We start from the raw sequence: 20872 nt of genomic DNA on the forward strand, positions 1-20872 counted from the left end.
TAGAGGGCTTCCTCTATGCTGACTGAGCTATGGAGGCTCATATTTAGATATTATATAATAATGTATTTACAGTTTAGAAAAAATCCTGAATACAAAGTCCATCAAAATATGTAATCTGAATGGTTTCATTATGTATATACAGAAGATTGACAAAGCAGCTATGCCACGTGGCTGTGCAGTGTTGGGAAAAGTAAATTATACCTGCTGAGAAATTCTTGTTTAATCCTTTACTATAATGTAAGTAAACAGTTTGTGTGTGAAGAAGCTTCACTACTAAGCTACTTGTATGTCAGACACTAAGGTAATTGACTTGCATCAATTGCCTGATAATGCAAAGCATACTTCCTTTCGGACATCTATATTGCTGTGTATTATGGGCAGGATCACTACCCAGACTAGTTTCAGCCTTTATTGAAGTCTCATTAGCAGGAGCCAGATCTAGAAAGATACTGTGTTTGAATTAACAGAAGGCATAAATTTTCTATATACAAGTGACAAAAAAAAAAGTATTGCCTTATTAAAAAAAAAAAAAAAATCAGCTAACACCTTTTTATTCCCGTATACGAGAGCAGGTGAGGCCATTTAGCCCTATCTAACTGTTTGGAGACTGAGTGGGCAGTTCAATCTCCACTGGTACCAATCAGAGATAGATGGCCCAAGGCTATCACTAATTAAGCGGTACACAGTGAAGAGAGACAGCTCAAATGTGCCGCCATCTCGTGGTCCCTAACACAATATATTTAATGTCTGAAATAATGTGGGTTCTACGGGCGATTTTCTTGAGTTTACGGGACAAAAAACCCGAGTTTACGGGACGAAAAACCCGCTTGCCTGTGCCAGAGATCGACTAACTCGGGAACCGGTCGAAAAAAGGCTTAGAAAAATTTCCTCTAATCGCCGACTAGACTTGAAACCAAGTCTTCCTTCGTGCGGCCAAGTGCCGTGATGTGCAAACGCCACATCCACTGAGCTACACAGGCTCCTTATTAAAATACTTATTAAAATATTTTATTATTATTAACATCTGACCTCGATATTGTCAGAGACTCATCGTGGAAGGCGCACACACTATCCCACACAATATCCAACCGTGCCTTAAACTGACTCAGTGTGCCTACTTTCACAACACACTCAGGCAATATATTCAACTCACTAACAACTCTCCATGCAAAGAATCTTCTCACTCCTCTGTTCACACCATTCTTATACAGTTTCCAGTGATGGCTGCTTGTTCTCCCTCACTCTCCCATTCTATGAAAAATCCGGTTGACATGTTCTTCCATGTCAACTGAATAACCCATGACTAGCTTGTATGTCTCAATCATATCCCTTCTCCTATTCACGAGGCTTTGCAATTTACATTCTCTCAATCTATCCTTGTACTCTACATTCAAAAAACCACTGACCACCTTTGTGACACTTCGCTCGACTCTTTCTAACATATCACCATGAAAACTCTGTGACCAAATCTTTGTACTATCCATATGAGGCCCTGATCAAGGCCTTATACAAAATGGCATCACAACCTTTATTGTCGGTGTTCTCTCCATCATTGTCATTATCCGATGTGATGTCTTCACACCTTGAATGTGGCCCCTGAATTTCAGGTCCTTGTCTATCACCACCACCACCACACAGATCTTTAATCTCCTCTACCCCCCCCCCTGTGAAGTTTCCCCACTAAGGGTATACTTTACATCCCATCGTTGCTTACCAAATTTCAAAACCGTATACTTTGCAACATGGAATTGATAGTTCCACTTTCCCATCTTGGATCAGAGATAATTCTGGAATGTGGAATTTACTTGGTTACATTTTCTTGTTTCCACAGTGTAAGGTCCAGTTGTATGCTGATGAAGTTTGTGTGTGAAGTGAAGATCATAATGCGGTATACGAGGTGTTACAATTTAATTTCCTGAATGCACCTGTAAAAAATCTGTGTTCAGAACTATACATTAGTGGCTACTGTCACCTTCGAAGTAGTCTCCTTGTGCATTTATACACTGGTTTAGACGGTGTTCCCATTTTTGGAAACAGGCCTGGAACTCTTTTTCCAGAATACTCTTGAGTTCCTTTATCACATCATCATCTTAGTGCAGTCTTTAATTTCGGAAACAGCCAGAAATCATAGGGAGCTAATCTGGTGAATAAGCAGGATGAACTAATTTGGTAATCGACTTTTTGGCCAAAAAACCTCTGACAATGAGCACACTATGGCTTGGCACATTGTCGTAATGGACGTTCCACTTGTCAAGCCACAATTCAAGTCTTTTTCTCCAAACAGAATCTTGCAATCTTTTCAGCACCTCTAAATAGCATTGTTGGTTGACAGTTTGTCCCTGTTCAATGAATTCATAGTGACCAGGAAATTCATAGACTATCCCCTTGTGATCAAAGAAGTGTACCAGCATGGTCTTGAATGTGACATGCATGCTTTTTTCCAGATGTAGCGAACTCAGGGGGTTTCCACTGCATGCCTTGGCATTTTGTTTAGGATTACTGGAAGCACCAGGTTTCATCGCCAATAATTACTCTCAGAAACGTGGTTATTTGCAGAAAGATCAGTTGCAATTTGAAGCCATCGCTGCTTGTGTTCAGCCTTCAAGATATGAGGCACAATCTTCGCAGAAATCTTTCGCATACCCAATTCTTCAGTTAAAATTACCCTGACTGTTTCTTGATTCATTTGCAATTCATCAGCCATTAATCGCATACTTAATCGTCTGTCAGACCTTACCATATCTCGCACTCTGTTCACATTTGCGTCCGTCATTTTTGTTTTTGGCTGCCCACTTCTGGGGTCATTGTCCACATCTTCTTGCCTACCCTTGAATCTCTTATGCCACTTAAAGACACTTGACTTTTCAGAGCATCCATGCCATATGCCACCTTCAACAGCTCCAACATTTCAGTAGCAGTTTTGCCAATTTTCACACAAAAATTTGATGTTAATATGCTGCTCCAAATTTCGATCACACATTTTTATACCAAAGTTTACATGCAGATCTCTATTGTTTTTCTAATAGCCAGCTAGCAAATGGCTCTGTCAGCTTGAGGTTTACACACACATTAGTTAAAACATACGAAGACAATTACGTAACTCCAACCAAATCATCACACGGGTGACACTACACTGCTGTTTCATGAATTAAGTTGTCGCACTTAATTATGGGTTATGTTATGGGTTACTAAGGCAGTTGATATGAATTCATCAGCCTCCATGTACAAACAGCTTGGTCATGACAGTATTTCTTGTGCAAACTCTGATTGCAGTGGGATGTAAAGGATTAATCAAGATTATATAGGGTGTGTTTTTTTTGTTTTTAGCTGTTTCATATTTCCAATAAATGATCTCTCTCCCATGAGCAACAAAAATCATTGTCCACTTAAAAATAGCAAATATCCATGCCATAAAGGGATTCATATTCACTTGTTGGTTGTAAAGAAGAGTTGCTATTCTACTCAGCCACTTGAGGCTACAGTTGTGAAGTTAAATTCACATTGGAAATGAATTAGATTCCACATGCAGTTGAAATTCACATCAGATACTGGTACCTTGGTTCACTTTAAAACTTATGTCAAAACACAAGTTAATGGATATTAATTATCCTTCATTTCAATATAGTTTTTCTACATATTTCTTAATGAAAATATCATTTGAAGTTTGGAGTGCCCCTCAAACATTTAAATGTGCATTATGTATTTGAAGTGTTACTAATTCACCTTTTATTATGCTAAATCATTTTTATTTTTTTTTATAGAATCAGAGGTCTGTTCTTGATCTGTTTGAGCTTAAAAATGGTAAGCTAATTTTCATTTTTATATCATCTTAAACTATCAGCTACATTTTTATATATGGTTGATTTGCATACGGTCTATGTAGCGGAAGGTCCGTGTGTGTGTGTGCAAGTTCCTCTGAAATTAGTGATTTTTTACCTGTTTTTATTGGAATATTTTCTTACAATAGTTAGTTTTTATAGTAATAATATACTGTTTTTAATGTATTCCTGAAATTTATTATTATTATTATTACACGACACCTCCAGAGAGTCCAAAGACTCATTGAGGGAGGGCACCTGCTCTACAACTACCTCCACCACTCATCCATCAACTGAATGCAACTACACCAACTGCATCTACCGCTGACGACCACCACTAGTATTTCCACAGACAATCACAAACATCCATGCCCACAGCAAGATTCGAACCTGCAGCTTTTTGGCTGGAGAGCAGATATGCCAACCAATCGGCCAGCGAGGCCTGGATAAATTTTGTTGGAATATCATGAATATAAAAATATTGCCATAAATTGGTCCTAAAAACTTGCAAGAACAATAGAGCAGTAAAAAAAGAGAAATACTATTGAAATTCTTGAGTCTTTGACTCCAGGAGAGTTGATGTAATAATAGTAATTACTGACAGATTGGCTTCCCAGTAAACAGAATGATGCTATTTCAGAAAGCTATTGAGTGTCAATTAACTTTGGAAATATCTAGACTAAAGAAATTATAAGACAGATAATGAGGGAAATTGGAAAAAGTACAAAAGTCGTTAAAGAGGCTTCTTGTCCTTCTGATGCCTCTCTAATGATTTTTGTACTTTTTTCCAATTTCTCTCAAAATGAGAAACAAAAAAGCATATTATCAGGTAAGATTTCAAGTAAAGATAATCAGGTAGATAGAATCAATTATATAAAAGGATAGTGTATGGTATGGAGATTCAATCATAAAACATGCAGTTGATAACCATGTGATTACTTCATTTTCCAAGAGGTAAAATGAAAATTAATAAATGTAATTAAAAAGCAGAAAAGAAAAATAATAAAAGATGGTAGTTTTGGTAGGAATAAAAGATTTCTCTGGTGATAAATACAGTATAAAAGAGGATATGAAAGGACTGTTGGAAGAAGCAAAAGTGAGAAAATGAAAGTAGTTAATATATAAACTAGATAGGATAGAAATGAATTAAGAAAGACTATGATAGCAAATGATGCATAGACAGTGTAGAAAAAATTATTGATTTTATGGACGTGTGGAGTGCAATGGTGTAGCTAGAGCTTTTACCGCCTGGGGCAGTCCCTGAGCTTGCCGCCCCTCTCAATACACACCAAAAATACTACAAAAAGTCAAACCATGTATAGGGAAATAAATGAAAACACCATGTTTATTTTTGAAGTAAAACCTTAATTTCAACAATCTAAAATCTTATTTTTCTTGCTTTTCTGTTAGCAAAATCATTGATGCATTTTCTATTTCATGGTAATGTAGGTAATTCATAATCAATTTTAATATAGAAAAACTCTTCTCACAACTAGCAACACTTATAACAATTTTGAGGAAAATTCGCAGTAGTATTACAATATTTGGAAATGAGTTCTCAAGACTGTATTTTAGAATTAATTGCAAAAGTTCAAAAAGGGTTCAAAGTGCTGCCCCTCCCTAGTTACACCTCTGGTAGAGTGAGTGTGAGGGAAGAAGATTTCTATAAGAGGGATGGCCTACACTTTGAATGTATTTGTTATCAGGAGCCTGGAAAGATTAATTGGCATGAGATGTAACACAGAGTCAGGGAAACAATATTAAGATGGGAGGAATGGTGAGAATCTTTGCAAAAGAACAACCATGTTATGTAACTTTGTTAATGATAGGAATGTGTGTTAATGGAAATGATTATTATTATTATTATTATTATTATTACGGGCAACTCCAGGGAGTCATTAGACTCATCGAGGGAGGCCCCAAATCATTTTCATCACAACTATTCGACATTCATACAGTATCTATCATACCTCGCCTTAAACTCATTCACTGTCACAGCATCCACCACAGACTCAGGGAGCGCATTCCACTCATTCACTACTCTAAAAGTAAAGAACCCAGCTCTAACACCTTTACTAACCACACTTTTGCCCAGTTTCCATGGATGTCCCCTAGTCCTCCCACAACCAGCCCTGTTCTCAAAAATATCTTCTGAATTAATTTTATAGAAACCCTTCAGTAATTTGAATGTCTCAATCATATCTCCCCTTCTCCGCCTATCAACCAATTTTTGCAACCCACAAATCCTCAACCTGTTCTCATACGGTTCATTCCACAGACCTGCTATCATCTTGGTCACTCGCCTCTGGATCCTCTCCACCTCCTCCCCATCAAGAAGAAACCTAGGTGACCAAATCTGAGCACAGTAGTCGAGATGAGGTCTTATCAAGGCTCGATACAGAGGAACAATAACCTGCTTGTCTCTGCTTGTCAACGTATTCTTCAGCAACCAAGTGATTTGATGAGCTGATTTGGCCACTTTTGCAATGTGTCCCCTAAATTTCAATTCCTTATCCACCAACACTCCTAAATCTCGTGCCTCATCAATTTCCTGGAGCACAGTTCCACCAATGCAGTAAACTGCCTCCCATCTTTTCACCCCAAAATGCATAACCTTACATTTTGCCACATTAAATTGACATCCATTCTCCCTAGCCCAGACCTCCAATCTATCCAAATCATCCTGCAAAATTTTGATGTCATCTGCATTCACTATTGCCCTACCCAACTTCACATCATCCGCAAACAAATGAACTGTTCCTCTCAGATCCTTTCCTATATCATTTATGAACAAATTAAACAGCAGTGGTCCAAGAACAGATCCTTGTGGTACACCACTAGTCACAGGCTGTCTGGTGGACTCTACTCCTGAGTAAACCACTCTCTGATATCTCTCCGTCAACCACCCTCCTATCCATCTCACCAACCCTATGTCCATTCCCATATGCTGCAATTTACTGATTAGAATTCCATGTGGTATCCTGTCAAAGGCCTTAGCAAGGTCCAGCAGAATCACTGTAAACCCATTACCCTTATCCAGTTCAGCCGTCACTGTGTTATAATACGTGAGCAAGTTACTGAGGCATGACCTACCCTTCACAAAACCATGCTGTCCCCGATACAGTATCCCATTTTCTTCTATCCAATCTTGTATTTTCCTCTTGACTATTTTCTCTAAGACCTTGATAATGATTCCTGTTATGCTGATTGGCCGGTAATTTTCAACAGCAGCCTTGGAACCACCTTTGTGCAGTGGAACTATTTTCCCTTCTTTCCACCCCCTTGGGACTGACACAGTCCTGAGGCTCAAATTAAACATAATGGTCAAGGGCACTGACAATTCTTTGGCCGCTTCACGTACGACACGAGCTGGTATACCATCCAATCCCACAGATGTATTGACATTCAGGTTCTGTAATAGACTAGTTACCTCTACCTCATTCATCACAATTCCAGTATAAGCTGTTGGTTCCTCCATTTCCGCAAAGCCACCACCTGGATGATATACTCTTGCAAAGTGCTCGCTCAGTAATTCCACAACATCGACTGATTCAGTTACCTCCCTACCCTCAGCATTTTTTAAGATCATTCTACCATGAGCATTTTTCCTTTTACTTGCAACATATTGAAAAAACTGTTTGGGATTCTCTTTAGCCTGCATGGCCAATTTCCTTTCGTAATCTGCTTTTGCTTTTCTTACCACCCTTGTTACCATCCTGGCCTGAGCTTTATACTGTTCATGCACCTGATGGTCACCCTTCTCCTTAAATTCCCTCCACAATTGTTTCTTTTTTTGCAGCTCAAGCTTAATAGTGTTATTCATCCATTTAACCCCTACCTGATTTATTATTCGGACTCTTGGTATACAGTCAACCATTGCCTCCTGCAAACAGTTCTTAACCACCTCCCATGCACCATCAACATCCAGCCCTTGCAGTTTTACATGCCATGGCATTGAGCCAAGCACACACCTAAGCTTGTCATACTTACCAGCCCGGTAATTCCACATATACCCTGTCTTAATTGTAAATTCGACTCCTTTAGCCACCTCCCAAGTCATGACCTTATGGTCACTCTCACCAATTGGTGGCAACATGGTCATGTTCGTTACAGCTACATTCTTAGTTGCAGTTACTAGGTCCAGCACTCTCTGCCCCCTGGTATTTTCCAATACATGTTGCCGTAGATAGTTGTCTCTTAATAACTGCATAAAATCCAATTCCTTCCTCCCATGTGCCCTCTCCTCTTTCCAGTCAATGTTACCATAATTGAAATCACCCATAATAATTACCCTCCTTCCATTCATTTCTTCTATTTGCTTATGCATACTATTCCCACCATCCACTCCATCACCCGGTCTATAGCAGCACCCAATTGTATCTTTTGTTCTGCTAGATTGTATCTCACACCAAACAGCCTCAAATGTGCTTTTTTCCCCATCCTGCAGTTCAACTTCTATACTCCTTGGCTGAAGCTCATCAGCTATCATCAGTAACACTCCTCCCCCCTTTTTATTCACCCTGTCACTCCTGAACATGCTATACCCATCGCATTCAATCCCACTAGCTTTATCATCTTCTGTCAGCCATGTTTCACTAATACCGACAACCTGTGGCCTGGAAGTGCCAACCATGGCCAAAAACTCTTCCTTCTTGTTCCTAATACTCCTGGCATTAGTGTACATGAATCGCAGAAGCCCATTTGTCCCATCCCTACTTTGATTCCTTATACTAATTATCCCATTCTGATTTGTTGTCCGTCGTACTTGCCCGGGCATAATATACTCATTCATACACTTAACTGCCCCCCCTAAAGTCTGCATATCTACTCCCCCCCTCTTAATAAATCTAGTTTCCCTGAGTCTGTACATCCACTTCCACATCATTCATCAACACTCTTTCAAGTCTCCGTACACCAACTCCATTCAAATGTAACCCATCCATCTTATATAAGTCCTTTCGCCCATCGAACTCATTCCACACATCCACAAATTCCACACCACTCTCCATGCATAACCCACACATAAAGTCATTGGCAATTATGGCCCTCCTTCTAAACACTTCGCTGTCATACCGTGGTAAGATACTCACCATCCTAACTCTCTCACTCTTCTCTTTTGCTACCTCAAACAACTCCCTCACATCCTCTATCATTTCCATTTTGTCCTCTTTCAAATCATTCGTTCCTGCCACTATTATCATCTCTTTCACCCTCTGTTTTTGCAGTCGAATAGATTCGCTGACGTCCTTTATGTTCGCACCCGGCTGGTACGACTTCGTTAAACTCTCAATTATTACGCCTCTTAATAGCGAATCCCAATACAGCACTCGCTCCTTCATTTTATTGACGTTTACGTACATTCTATTATTTGCCGTCACAGACTTCTGCCGGTTATTTGTCGGTACGTTCAACACACATTTTTGCATACGCTCCAGTTGTCGTTTGGCTCTGTGTATCGTGCCATTTAAACGGGCAATTTCGCTACTCGCATTTATCTCACCATTTTCATTATCGATCAAATCATCCATTCCTTCGGTGTTTCTACCTTCATTTACACTTTCAGCGACGCTCTCACACATATCTTGCACTACCACGCAATTCTCTAGTACACCGCCATTTTCTACATTCTGACTACTGTTAACGATATCAGTCTCGATACACGAAACACGCTTGAAGTCCTCATTCTCTTTACACTTTCTACACATATTAACTCCACTATCACTTTCTAACCAGACTCCTACCGCTCTTCGCAAGGCATACATCTCACAGACAGCACATTGCATAAATTCTTTTACATCAAAACTCTTAAGCAAGCATGGCGACCTGGCCGCCATTTTTTTCTTTATCGGTGCCATGTGTACGCTATCTTTTCTTAAAAATAATAATTAAAATAACAGAAAACACGCAAAAATTGCACAGACACACCAAGAAACAAAAAGCAAACAATACTACTTAAAATTCTGGTAAAATATCTAATGTTAACACAAAATAATACTGATCTTTTCAGGAGCTCTCGACAAGCTGACGATCTAATCCGTGCGACACCAAGCGACCAAATTATGATAAAACAATGATTGTGTACATCCAGTTTGGACTTACTAAGCATGTGCAAGAATATTAGCATAAGGCATTAGATAAGTATAGAGATTTTGAAGTTGTAAAACTGATCATGTAGATTACAGAAGTGAGTATATTAAAAAGCATTTAGGAAACATGTCTCAGAAAGTATGCCTACAATGTATGCATACTTTCTGAGATGTCTCAGAAAGTATGCCTACAATGCCCTGTGTTCTTGTGAACACAGGGCATTGTAGGCATTAGCAAGACCTGGCTATCAGATGCAGATATTCTAACTGTTATTGAGTTAAAAGAAGACATTGTTTTTAGGAAGCATAAACAGGATTGAAGAGGAAATGGAGGGTGAGAGCTGTTAATGATAATGGGTGATTTGAGTTAGGCCAGAAAGCTACAATTACAATACTAGCAACCATTTTCCATGTTTCAATAAGTTTGAAGCAATCTGGTGTGAAGTGTAACAAGATCAGACATTGAGGTGTTGTTACAACCTACCACATGGTAGGTTGCTAGCGAGAAGGAACTACACTACAAAATAAACATGATGGGTATGAAAAGAGTATCATGGATGACTTTAATTATCTGAACATTGATTGGATAGCAGTGAAATCTCACAAGAAGAATGAAACAATATATTGAGCTACTGAAAAAAGAGAGCTAGAAGGCTTCACTTCGGCAATGCAAAATTATTCAAATTAAATGGATATTGAATCCAACATGATTTCAAAGCTGAATATAGAAACTATAAAAGTTTTGGTGGATCCAAGCATAAGCAAACCTTTCATGACAGGGGAAACTCATAGTAAAGGTGGAGTAAGCCCTGATCACTATCCTTTGTATTTCCCATAATGTAAAACATATCTCCTAGCAGACATGTATGATGTTATACATTGTGTGTATGTGTGGGGGGATCACTACCAAGACTGGTTCCAACCTTTGTTGAGGTCTCGTCAATGGGAGCCAGACCCAGATGTAAATACTCAGGTTGAAGTGATGCAGAACTTATACTTTACCATATGAGTTGCCAAAAAAGTTGTCACATCACAAAAGGCACTAAGAATTATTGAAAAAAGAGCCAGAAGACTTCACTTCGGTGATGCAAAATTATTCAAATTAAGTGGATATTGAATCCAACATAATTTCAAAGCTGAATAGAGAAACTACAAGAGTTTCATGCCGAATATAGAAACGATAAAAGTTTCGGCAGATCCAAGTGTAAGCAAACCTTTCATGACAGGGGCAACTCATAATAAAGGTGAAGTAAGCTCTGATCACTATCCTTAGTATTTCTCATAATGTAAAACACATCTCCTAGTGGACTTGTATGATGGCACGAAACTTTTGTAGTTTCTCTATTCAGCTTTGAAATGATGTTGGATTCAATATCCACTTAATTTGAATAATATATTGAGCTGTTGCAAGACAACTTGCTCAAGCAAAATGTGACAGAAGAAACTTGAGGTCAAAGAATGTTAATCTGATTATATTGTGTGTAGGTGGGAGTTGGAGGCTTTAGATAAAGATGTTATTGTTCTTCATCTGGTTAGTGACAGAGATCATGCTGTATTTGGGAAATGGCTACTTTTTTGGATGTTTTTGGACATTCAGAAAAGGTTATATGTTGAACTACAGAGTAAAGCAGGGAATTATTGCTAATTGAGAAGTATACTAGGTTCTGTCCAATGGTATCATTTGCTAGATGGGAAGAATGTCAGCATTGCATAGGAAACATTTAAAAAATACTTAAATGACACAATATCAGAAAGCATCCCAAGAGTCCAAAGAATAGAATAGCAATGAAATGAGTGTGTATCACCAGATTCATATGAGAAAGATGATGTGGAAGGAAGATCATGTACATAAAGATAATGTCAGTATGTTATAATAAAAATTATAAGGAGCAAGCTAGAAGAGTTGAAACTGTTGTATGGAAAGCAGAGTCTTTGTATGAAAGAAACTGGCTCTGCAAGCTATTGACAACAAAAGCAAATTCTGCCATTATTGCTGAAAGTAAAAGAAAGAATGAATATGAAAAAATAACTACTGGATGTAGATGACAGATGCAGAAGAGACTGTTCAACTAATGAGTGCCCATTTTGCTAAAAGCTACCAATTTGGTATATGCAACATTGAGCTCATTGTTGCCTCTTCATTGGATGAAGAAATACAGATGTATGAGTAGGAGGCGTTAGAGCTGTTGACAAACTGAATAAGAATTCAGCATTATGTGCAGATGGGATATCAGCTAAGATGCTGTTCCTTTGATCAGGCCTCAGAATAGGGATGATTCCTCAGGAATGGAAAGAATGTATGATTATCCCATTGCACAAGGGCAGTGCAAAACTGATTTGTCCAACTATCAACTTCTCAGTATTTGTGGAGTGGGTGTGAAGATTTTGAAAAAAGTTGGTGAGAGCTTGTATATAGAAGTGACTTGACAGAGAATGTGTACTTTGCAATGAACAGTATGGGTTTACTAGGGGAAGTCATATTTCAGCAACTTGCTCACATTTTATAATATTACCATTGAGTTGAGTTAGATAAGAATGGATGCAGCATAGAACAGTGATGGCAAACCTATGACACGCGTGTCAGCACTGACACACTTGAGGGTTTCAGGTGACACACCTTGGATGTTGAAAAATATTGGTATTCTGATGAAAAAACTAATTTCAGTAATTTCAGTTTATTAAATTAATTGTATAATATGAATTCATAGATTGTATATCAATGTCCTATTAAATAAATAGCCTAATATGATATGTATAAGTCGCCATCTATGATTAAGTAGTTAAATTTATAATTCATGTATGCAAGTGGCACATCAACAACGTCAATATTTAAAAAAAGATGTTTGACACACCTGGGTAAAAAGGTTTGCCATCACTGGCATAGAAGTTGTATAAATTTGAGAATATAGGATTAGATTATAAAATATTAGCATGGATAAGAAGATGGTTGACAGATATCAAAAAAGTAGTATATGGGAAGGTAGGTGTCTAGATTTAAGATCATCATCATCATCATCATCAAATTCCTGCCATGTACCCTCAAGGGGTGTACAGGATATGACAGTACTACATGAAAAAATTACATCATTACTAACTTCCTATCTACAATTTTCCTCCAAATCAGTCTGTTACTTGTCAAGACTCCATCATTATCAGATCTTATATTTCTATCGTCTAAGGCACTTTGTACCGTATCAATCCACCTATATCTCGGTCTTCCTCTGGGTCGTTTTCCTGCCAACCTGGCAGAGAACACTTGTTTTGCTAATCTTTCCTCTCCCATTCTATTTAAGTGACCATACCATCTGAGATTAGCTCTGCTAACGCATTCCTGGATGCTGACAATGTCAAGTTCTTTCCTAATATCCTCATTTTTAATATGATATTGCCATTGATGCCATCTGTTCACGCCTCTAATCTTTCTCAGGACTCTCATATCGGCGGTCTCTAGTCTTTGGTCAAGTGTTTTACTTCTGACCCAGCTCTCAGATCCATAAGTTAAAATTGGTTTGAACACAGTCTTGTATACAGCTAATTTAGTGTTCCGACTAATTTCTTTCTTATTCCATATGAATTTATTCAATTGACTTCCCACGATACCAGCTTTGCTGATTCTGTTGTCTATTTCTATATTTAGTTTACCATCTTCAGTAAAAATTGTGCCTAAGTAGCTGAAATGTTTTACTTGTTCCACAGGTTCTCCATTCACAACACAGTTGACATTTTCAATGATTCTGCCTATTTTCATTGTCTTTGTCTTTTTATTGCTGACCTTCATACCATATCTATTACAACAGCTATTCAATTTAGTCAGAGAATCTTGCAGACTTGTAGCGGATTTATTTAGAAGTATAACATCATCCGCATAAAGCAAAGAGCTGACATTAACATCTCCAATTTTGATATCAGGTTTAATACCACATTCCTTCATAATGTGATCCATATAGATAATGAATAACAGAGGGGATAATGTACATCCTTGTCTCACACCAGATTTAACATTAAACCATCTTCCTGTACTTCCTTCAATTCTAACTGCTGACTCACAACTCAAATAAAGACTAAGTATTGCTTGATATAATGCCCCATTGACACCATATAACTGCAGCGTATTGAATAGCTTCTCTCTTGGCACCTTGTCATATGCCTTTTCCAAATCGACAAAACTTAAATACAGATCTTTGTTATATTCCCATGCTTTCTCGACTATTTGTCGTAAAGTGAAGATCTGATCCTGACAGCCTCTATTTGGCCTGAATCCAGCTTGTTCTTCACCAAGCTTTTCTTCCACAATTCTTCTCAACCGTTTCTCAAGTATACTTGCATAGATCTTGCCAGGAACACTCAGTAGAGAAATACCTCTGTAATTCTCACATTCAGTTTTATTTCCCTTTTTATATATGGGTACTATGAGAGCTCTACTCCAATCATCGGGAATTCTTCCCTCTGTCCAGGCTTTCTGAACTATGCAGTGCAGCCACTGTAAGACTCTTATACCACCATACTTCAGCATTTCTGGTCGAATATCATCTACTCCTGCTGCCTTTCCACATTTCAAGTCTTTGATGGCTTTTTCTACTTCAAGTATGGATATGTATTCCTGACTGCACGCCTGGTCAGTGTTTTTTATTACTGTGCTGTCATCCCTGCTTGTTTCATTTAGCAGTTTTTCAAAGTAATTACTCCATACTTCAAGGATATCTTTTTCTCCTGTTTTCATTTCACCTTTATCATCTCTAATTCCTTTTACAGCACTCTTTCCTCCATTCCTAAGCTTCTTCAACAACCTCCAGAATATTTTGCCACATTCTTGATATTTATTTTCTATATTCTTGCCAAAGTCCTCCCATGACTTTTGTTTAGCTAGTTTTACACACTGTTTAGCTTTCTTACATTTGTCTCTGTATTCTGTAAGAGTAAAAGCTGACTTATTTGCTAGGAACTTTTGATATGCTTTCTTCTTTTCCTTCACTGCCTCTTTAACTTCCTGTGTCCACCAGGGAGTTCTGATTTTTTTATCCTTGCACACAACCTCACCACATGCCTCTCTGGCAGAATCAATCAATGTTTCCTTCAGAGTTTGCCACTGAATCTCCAAGGTTTGATTCCTGTTCTCAAACTCTTTCATTTTCTTTTCAATAATATTTCTGTATTTTAGTCTACAGTTCACATCTGAGAGCTGCTCAACTTTTATTCGCTTTAAAACTTTCTTACATGTTATTCTTTTCAATATGAAATTCAATTTTATCCTGCTCAAGACTAAATAGTGATCACTTCCAATTTCAAATCCTCTGTACACTCTGGTGTCCTGCACCAGGGAGAAAACATCACTATCAACAATAACATAGTCAATGAGACTTTTCTTATTCCTAGCCTCTTCTCTCCATGTGAATTTGTGCACATTTTTATGTTGGAACATGGTGTTAGTAATAACCAGTCCATGTCCTGAGCAGAAATCCAACAGATATTTGCCATTATTATTAGCTTTGCTCTTTTCTCCAAATTTTCCCAAAATATTTTTGTATGTCTCACAATCATTTCCTACTCTACTATTTAGATCCCCAACAAGGACCAACTTTTCCTTTTTCATTGTGTCAGTTGCTTTTTCTAAAGCCTCAAAAAATTCCTCCACTTCTACCTTAGTAGAACCTTCTGTGGGACCATAGGCACAAATAAGTCTCATTGTCCAGTTCCCCATTCTCATATTTGCCCACATTACTCTACTTGAGACTGACTGCCATTCAAGAAGATTAGCCTCGTATTTTGTGTTGAATACTATGGCTACTCCTTCTTTTCCTTGATTGTCATTGCCTGAATATAACATTTTGTATTTATTGCTCAGAAAGATCTCACCAGTTTTGGTCTTTTTTGTTTCAGTCACCCCTATTATGTCGATCTGGTACTTATCTAATTCCTCAGCTAGCTCCATTTCTTTGCCATTCAGGCTTCTTACGTTGATAGTACCGATCTTTAACTCTGGTGATGTTGAGTTGGGGTTTGTTTTCAGATTTGTTCCAGTAGCTGACTTTTCGCTGTTTGCCCTGGTTCCCTGGCGAAAACAACGGGGGCCTTGTTTAACCGGGCGACGCCCCAGCCGGCATGAAATTTTGTCATGTTGTACCATCATTTTTTATTTTCGTTTAACCAATAAGAATACAATTTGGTCGGCTAAATCCCAAATTGCCAGCCCATCCTCGTTCGTTCAGTATCAAAGTAGATACCCAACAGGGTGCACCACGAGAAGGTGAGGATTGGACATTAGGTCAGAAGCCCTGGTCGGTTCTCCGCATTCCTTTAAAGGCTATGTGGAGGTCTCCTCTCAGTTATACAGCTTTGACCCTTAAGCACCCCTAGATTTAAGATATACCACATAGATCAATCCTTAGTCCATTGTTATTCGATCTTTACATTAATGATATTGGAAGGATTTGAAAAATAGCATACATGTTAGATGATGATGTAAAGATAGGCAGGGTAATCAGGAATACTGATATATAGTACTTGGATTTTAATAGGCTAGAATTATGGGATGTGAAAATGGCTGCAAGTTTAATATTAGTAAAGTAATGCACTTTGGTGTAACGAGATATCCAGTATAATATCATTTTGGTGGGATTATACTAGAAGACTAATCAGGCTAGGGATCTTGGAGTTTTAGTAGATAGGCTGTTGAAGTTTCAAGGACCATATATCAGAGATTGTAAATACAGCTCAGAGGATAATTGCAATGCAGAAACAAACCTTAACAAGTAAGGATAAAAGAAGTCATTTGGCCACTTTACAGGGCCTTGATATGACCTCACTTAGATTATTGTGTTCAGGTCTGGTCTCTGGTTTCTGTAGTGATGCAAAGGAGAATGTTAAAGATGATATCATGATTGTCGAATACAGATTATGAAGACCAGCTGATAATAATTTCTGGGCTGCAAACAGGACAAAGATGGGTGACATAATTGAGACTTACAAACTTCTGAAAGGGTCATGCAGAATACCAGTAGATGGACTTTTTCATCTTGCAGAGAGTGGTGAGTAGACAAGATAGAAGTTGAGAATGAATGCAGTGAAGGGAATGAGGGCAAGGTTTTACTCTGAGTGGTGCACGATTGGAATGGATTGCCTGTGGAGTATGTGTGAGACTGTGGTCTTGCACATATACTGAGACTGGAAATTTGTGCAAAATGTTTTTCATGCACACACATGGCCTGCCAGAAATTAGAGGGAATATTGATCAAGGCAGTTTTTCATAGAAGAAACACTTCAGTCAAGGTGCTTTGTAGCATACATCAGTAGTGACATTTTGAGGGATTAATGTACTAAAACCCTATTTCTCATTTAACCTACCTACCAGCCAAGGTGGATGAAATAGTGAGACCAAATTGCACTTCTTATCCACTTTATTCAATAGGTGTTACAGAATCGTATCCAGATTTAGCTAGATGTCTATAGATCATGGCCAGTTGGGGGGTTAATGTTGCACTTTTTTCATCTAGCTATAATGAATAAGATTGCAAGCACTAAATTAATTTGCTTAAATGTGTGTAGCTACAAAAATCCATCACCATTTGCATGACTTTTGCATACAGTAAGCACTAAAGCATTGTGTCTCTGCAGCTGCTAAGTAAAGTGACAAGTATGATTTATCATATAATTTGTTTTTATAGTAAAATTTAAAAATAGACTTCCAATTTGCTGATACAGGGCAAACAATTCAATACCTTGCCACATACAGTCTGAGAAAAAAAGATAAGTTTCAGTATTAATTATTAGTGATATATTATAACTTGGGTGTAATTCTAGTTGGTTATGACCAAACTGCTCTTCTCTTAGACCTTCCTCTATGTTGTTTCTTATACTTGATGCCATCAGGGGATTTTCCATTCATCATCATATTTAATGCTTCAGTCTCTGCCCCACTTATTTCCTTATTATCTCTCTCTTATCACTGTATTCATTTCAATGTATTTCACTATGGCTTTTGTCTTTATTTAACAGATCTCTAAAATAACTTTGCCACATCATCCTAATCTCTCAGTAGTCACAAGATTTCTATCCTCATTTATTAAAAAAAAAAAATCTGACTCCACATTTTTTCTATTCTTCATTTGTTTTATATACATATGGTCGTCGGCATGACGACCAAAAAAAGAAAGAAAAAATGGATGTTAATAAGGCTATGGGACTTGATGATATATCACCATGAATTTTGAAGGAATATGCCAGGGAGTTGACATATGCTTTGGCATATTTGATTAATGAGTCTTACATTGAGTCAAGTTTCAAAGGAGTGGAAGGAAGGGAAGATTGTACTGCTTCGTAAGGGAAGTGACAGAACTCAAGCATCAAATTATAGGACAATCTGTGTGTCAGTTGTAGTTAAAGTGTTGCAGAGGCTAGTGAAAAACAGAATCCAAATTGGATTGACAGCAGTGGTATTATCTGCTGATGGACAGCACAGATTTGCTAAAGAGAGAGGTCATCTTTTAGTAATCTACTTACTTATTACAATAAGGTGATAGCTGCACTGCACTGCATGAGGAAGATGGTTACACAGTGGTATACTTAGATTTTGCAAAGGCTGTTGATAATTACCATGATAAGTTGACAGTCAAACTAGAGCGGATGGGAATGGATATTAGACTCGTGCATTGGATTGGAGATTGGCTATCTGATAGGGAACAGCAAGTTATTTATAGGGGAGCCAAGTTCTAGAATAGAAAAGTCACTGATGGTGTGCCTCAGGGTTCTATTTTATAGCCATTGCTGTTTAACCTGTGTCAGTGATGTTGGGGAAGATTTGAATAGGAATATTTACTTGTTTGCAGATGATTTAAAGTTGGGAAAAAATATGAGAAGCAGAGCAGATGTGACCATACAAGAAGACTTGAATAGACTGAGTGAATGGGCATGGGAGTGGGGAAGCCACTTCAGTGTTGCAAAATGTAAAGTGTTTAAAATTTGAAAAACAAAAATGAGATGTATTGCTCTTGGTGGGAATATATTGTTGGAGGTGGAGGAAATAAGCGCTCTTGGAGTGATTGTGGTGGATATGGATTTGAAATTTAGAAGACACATTACAATATTCTGAGGACAACACAACAAACTCTGGTAAGATGCAGAGGACACTGATTTATATAATCAAGGTGATTCTGGTGTCATTGTATGAGGCCTTGATTAGGCAACATATGAACTACTGTGCACAGATTTATCACCTCTGTTTCAAAAGGATGAAGCTATATTGGAAAGGGTCCAGTGGCAATTGAGTAAGGTAGTCTCTGGAATGTCGACTATGAAGAAATGTTGAGAAGATGCAATTTGCAGAGTCTGTTGCATAGGAGGAAGAAGGGTAATATGATAGAACCATACAAGTTGGTAAATAGTTGTTATAGGATTAACGTCGAATAAGTTTTTCATAAAATAGTAGGAGATGGGAAAGAACAAGAGGTCTTCCCTCGAAGCTGTATAAAGAGAGTATGAGCAAATGTGTATAAGAGAATGAGAAGCAGATTTTTTGCATGGAAAGTCTGTGAATGATTGGAATGCATTGCTTGAGAGTGTGGTGTCTGCAGAGAATTTTAATGTATTTGTTGTATTTAGCTTAAACCAAAATACAAAATTATGGTACAACATGACAAAATTTCATGTCAGAGGCGTTGCCCGGTTAAACAAGGTCCCCGTTGTTATCGCCAGGGAATCAGGGCAAACAGTGAAAAGTCAACTACTGGAACAAATCTGGAAACACACCCCAACTCAACATCACCAGAGTTCAAGATAGGTACTATCAACATAAGAAGCCTGAATGGCAAAGAAATGGAGCTAGCTGAGGAATTAGATAAGTACCAGATTGACATAATAGGTGTGACTGAAACAAAAAAGACAAAAACTGGAGAGATCTTTCTGAGCAATAAATACAAAATGTTATATTCAGGCAATGACAATCGAATAGTATTCAACGCTAAATACGAGGCTAATCTTCTTGAATGGCAGGCAGTCTCAAGTAGAGTGATGTGGGCAAATATCAGAATGAGACTTATTTGTGCCTATGGTCCCACAGGAGGCTCTACTAAGGTAGAAGTGGAGGAATTTTTTGAGGCTCTAGAGCAGGGGTCGCCAAACTTCTTTTACCGTCGACCCCTTCAACAGTTTCTTGACTTTTTATCGACCCCCTCTATTTTACTATTACGTAATTATAATAGGACAAGCAAAAAAGACACTTATGTGAGTTAGATTGTTTATTTTGTAGTTACAGTGTTTATTGTATATATAATGTAGTATATATTATTATATTGGCTTAACGTCAAAGGGATACGTTATTGTTTTTGACGTTCTTCTTAACATTACATATTTGATAGGAGGGATAAATAATATATAAAATTTCATTTAGATAACAAAATAACAATAATACAATCTTCCTTATATCTATGAAAATAAGACTTTTATTAACTTAGTATACAATTTACTAATGTTGTCAATGTGAAGGGTATGCCTCATGACTCTTGACAAGATTAGCAATGTTGGGTTCAAAATTAGTAAGTTTCAGCCTTAAATCGCCACGGAATTCTGTATCTAGCTTATTTCTTTGTTTTGTTAAAATGGAATTAACATGGCTGAAACCAGCATCAACCATGCACGAGCTTGGAAATGCAAGCAAAAAGGGGAGTACCACTTCAGAAAGTTTTGGATATTTTTTTAGAACATTTATATTTGTCCAAAAATAACTTAAATTCCTATTTTTAAAAAGCATCTTAGCTTCAAGATCACTGACAATTCAATAAGTTTATCTTGTAAATTACATTCGATATTTTCAATATCTGCAGAAAATGGCGTGATAATCCAATCTGTAATGTGCATGTTTTCAAAATCTGCAAAGCGCAATTTAAAATCGTTGCTCAAATTTTGAAGATGTTTTGTGTATATTTCCAAGTCTTCATCGTTTACTTCCAATTGCCGTAGATTCGAAAAGTACTGAAA

At 37.7% G+C, this 20872-nt stretch overlaps 1 protein-coding gene across 1 annotated transcript in view; it reads left to right on the forward strand.

Moving 5' to 3' along the window:
* Positions 1-20872, forward strand: part of LOC150095987 (uncharacterized) — a 340717-nt gene that overhangs the window by 116089 nt on the left and 203756 nt on the right. The window contains exon 4 of the mRNA XM_090409460.1: positions 3762-3801. Within this exon, the coding sequence (XP_090265586.1) occupies positions 3762-3801 (40 nt within the window). The remainder of the gene's footprint in view (positions 1-3761; positions 3802-20872) is intronic.

This window comes from Typopeltis vanoorti, chromosome 19, assembly GCF_054136105.1.
Source record: "Typopeltis vanoorti isolate ZY-2024b chromosome 19, IOZ_Tvanoo_1.0, whole genome shotgun sequence".
NCBI classification, from domain to species: Eukaryota; Metazoa; Arthropoda; class Arachnida; order Uropygi; family Thelyphonidae; genus Typopeltis; species Typopeltis vanoorti.